This window comes from Penaeus monodon, chromosome 25 (assembly GCF_015228065.2).
Source record: "Penaeus monodon isolate SGIC_2016 chromosome 25, NSTDA_Pmon_1, whole genome shotgun sequence".
In the NCBI taxonomy this organism is placed as follows: Eukaryota; Metazoa; Arthropoda; class Malacostraca; order Decapoda; family Penaeidae; genus Penaeus; species Penaeus monodon.
Genome location: NC_051410.1, coordinates 10,820,101 through 10,821,533, shown reverse-complemented (window position 1 = coordinate 10,821,533; position 1,433 = coordinate 10,820,101). Strand labels below are relative to the sequence as shown.

Genomic DNA, 1,433 nt, shown 5'->3' with positions numbered 1-1,433 from the left:
TATATGCAGAAAAATAGGGTCAACTTTCAATAAAAATTATTTTAAATAAACACATTAAGTCATATCTCAACCTTTTAAATAATCTATTCTCATTTACAGCTTTATCAACTATCAGAAAATCTATACACACAAACAAAGATATAAAACAAACACAACTTCAAGTATTCAACTATATAAATCAGTATCACCAACAAAAATTACTTGGGATCAGTGATGCGAAGAATCTCCCGCACAAGCCTCCCCACAAAGTTAACAGACTGGGCGTCGACTGGTTGGAACTTTGGGATTGGGATTGCGATACTTTGGTATACACTCTCATGGTCCGATATTTTTTTCTTGAGCAATTGATTACATTCCTGCAATGGTATGAATATAAATAGTAGTGTATGCAGTGAATTTTAAATGACTAAAGCCAAGTAATTATTACATCTCTTACTTCATATACAAAGCTTATAGATATTATTGCATGATCAATGACGTGAGATACAATAAGCAAATATATATTCTTTTTACTAATAAACAAAAACTTAATGATGTCTTTTAATTTTTTTACCTGTTCAACATTGTAGTTGACAATGCGAGACATTTCTTCTTGCCAAATCTTCAGTCCATACATACTAATATAGTCTTGGATGTATTCAAATGAAGTACGAAAACCAGTCATCTGTTGTTCAACTGCTTGTAATCTTTTGTAAAGTTCACTTCCCTGTAAGGTAGAAAATAATTAGTGCTTTAAAAATACTGTATGCAAAATAAGTGGTAATGTGATTCAAACCTCAGTTAAAAACTTCTTGCTAAACATAACAAAATGATAAAAAATAAGGTTATAATCTGATAATTAGTAGTGTGTGAGCCCTTTTGTACTTACTCTGTTCTGGATTCCAATGAAAGCAGGACAAAATATAGATACATAAACCAGATTCATATAATTTTTTTTAGATACAAATACAGTTATACTGAAATATCATCACAACCTGAAACATTATAAAATTTACTGGTAAAAGGAAACGAGAAGGATAGCTAAAAATACATATGCATACTTTCACTTTTGTATTAAATGTCAGTCCTTCATGTAGTATCTTGGCCACTAACAGCACCAGTTCTCTGCGCACACCATCTTCTAGGAGCCGGCGAGGGTCAACCTGGATCACACCAACAAGAGTTGTCTCCATCATAGCAACGCCCTCTGCCAGGACAGCCACACCGTGACTTAACTCAGCCATCTGTGGGAGAGAAATATTAAGAAAATCTAATGACATTATCTTTATTTTTTCCTAATATCCCTTGTTCAGCTGAGATTGTTTATCATTTTTTTGTTTTTTATTCCTACTCTAATATACTATAAATATACTCTCATAAAAGTTCAGATTGCCTGAAGTTTCCTCAAGGTCTGGTATAGATATTAACAATCTCCCTCTCAAAAGAACATACGG

The 1,433-nt window shown here is 32.6% G+C and overlaps 1 protein-coding gene across 1 annotated transcript in view; it reads right to left on the bottom strand.

The window, feature by feature from the left end:
- Window positions 1-1,433, bottom strand: part of LOC119589045 (WASH complex subunit 5-like) — a gene marked incomplete at its 3' end in the record, with an annotated part of 26,804 nt that overhangs the window by 11,511 nt on the left and 13,860 nt on the right. The window contains 3 exon segments of the mRNA XM_037937622.1: window positions 202-356; window positions 554-706; window positions 1,041-1,223. Of these exon segments, the coding sequence (XP_037793550.1) occupies window positions 202-356; window positions 554-706; window positions 1,041-1,223 (491 nt within the window).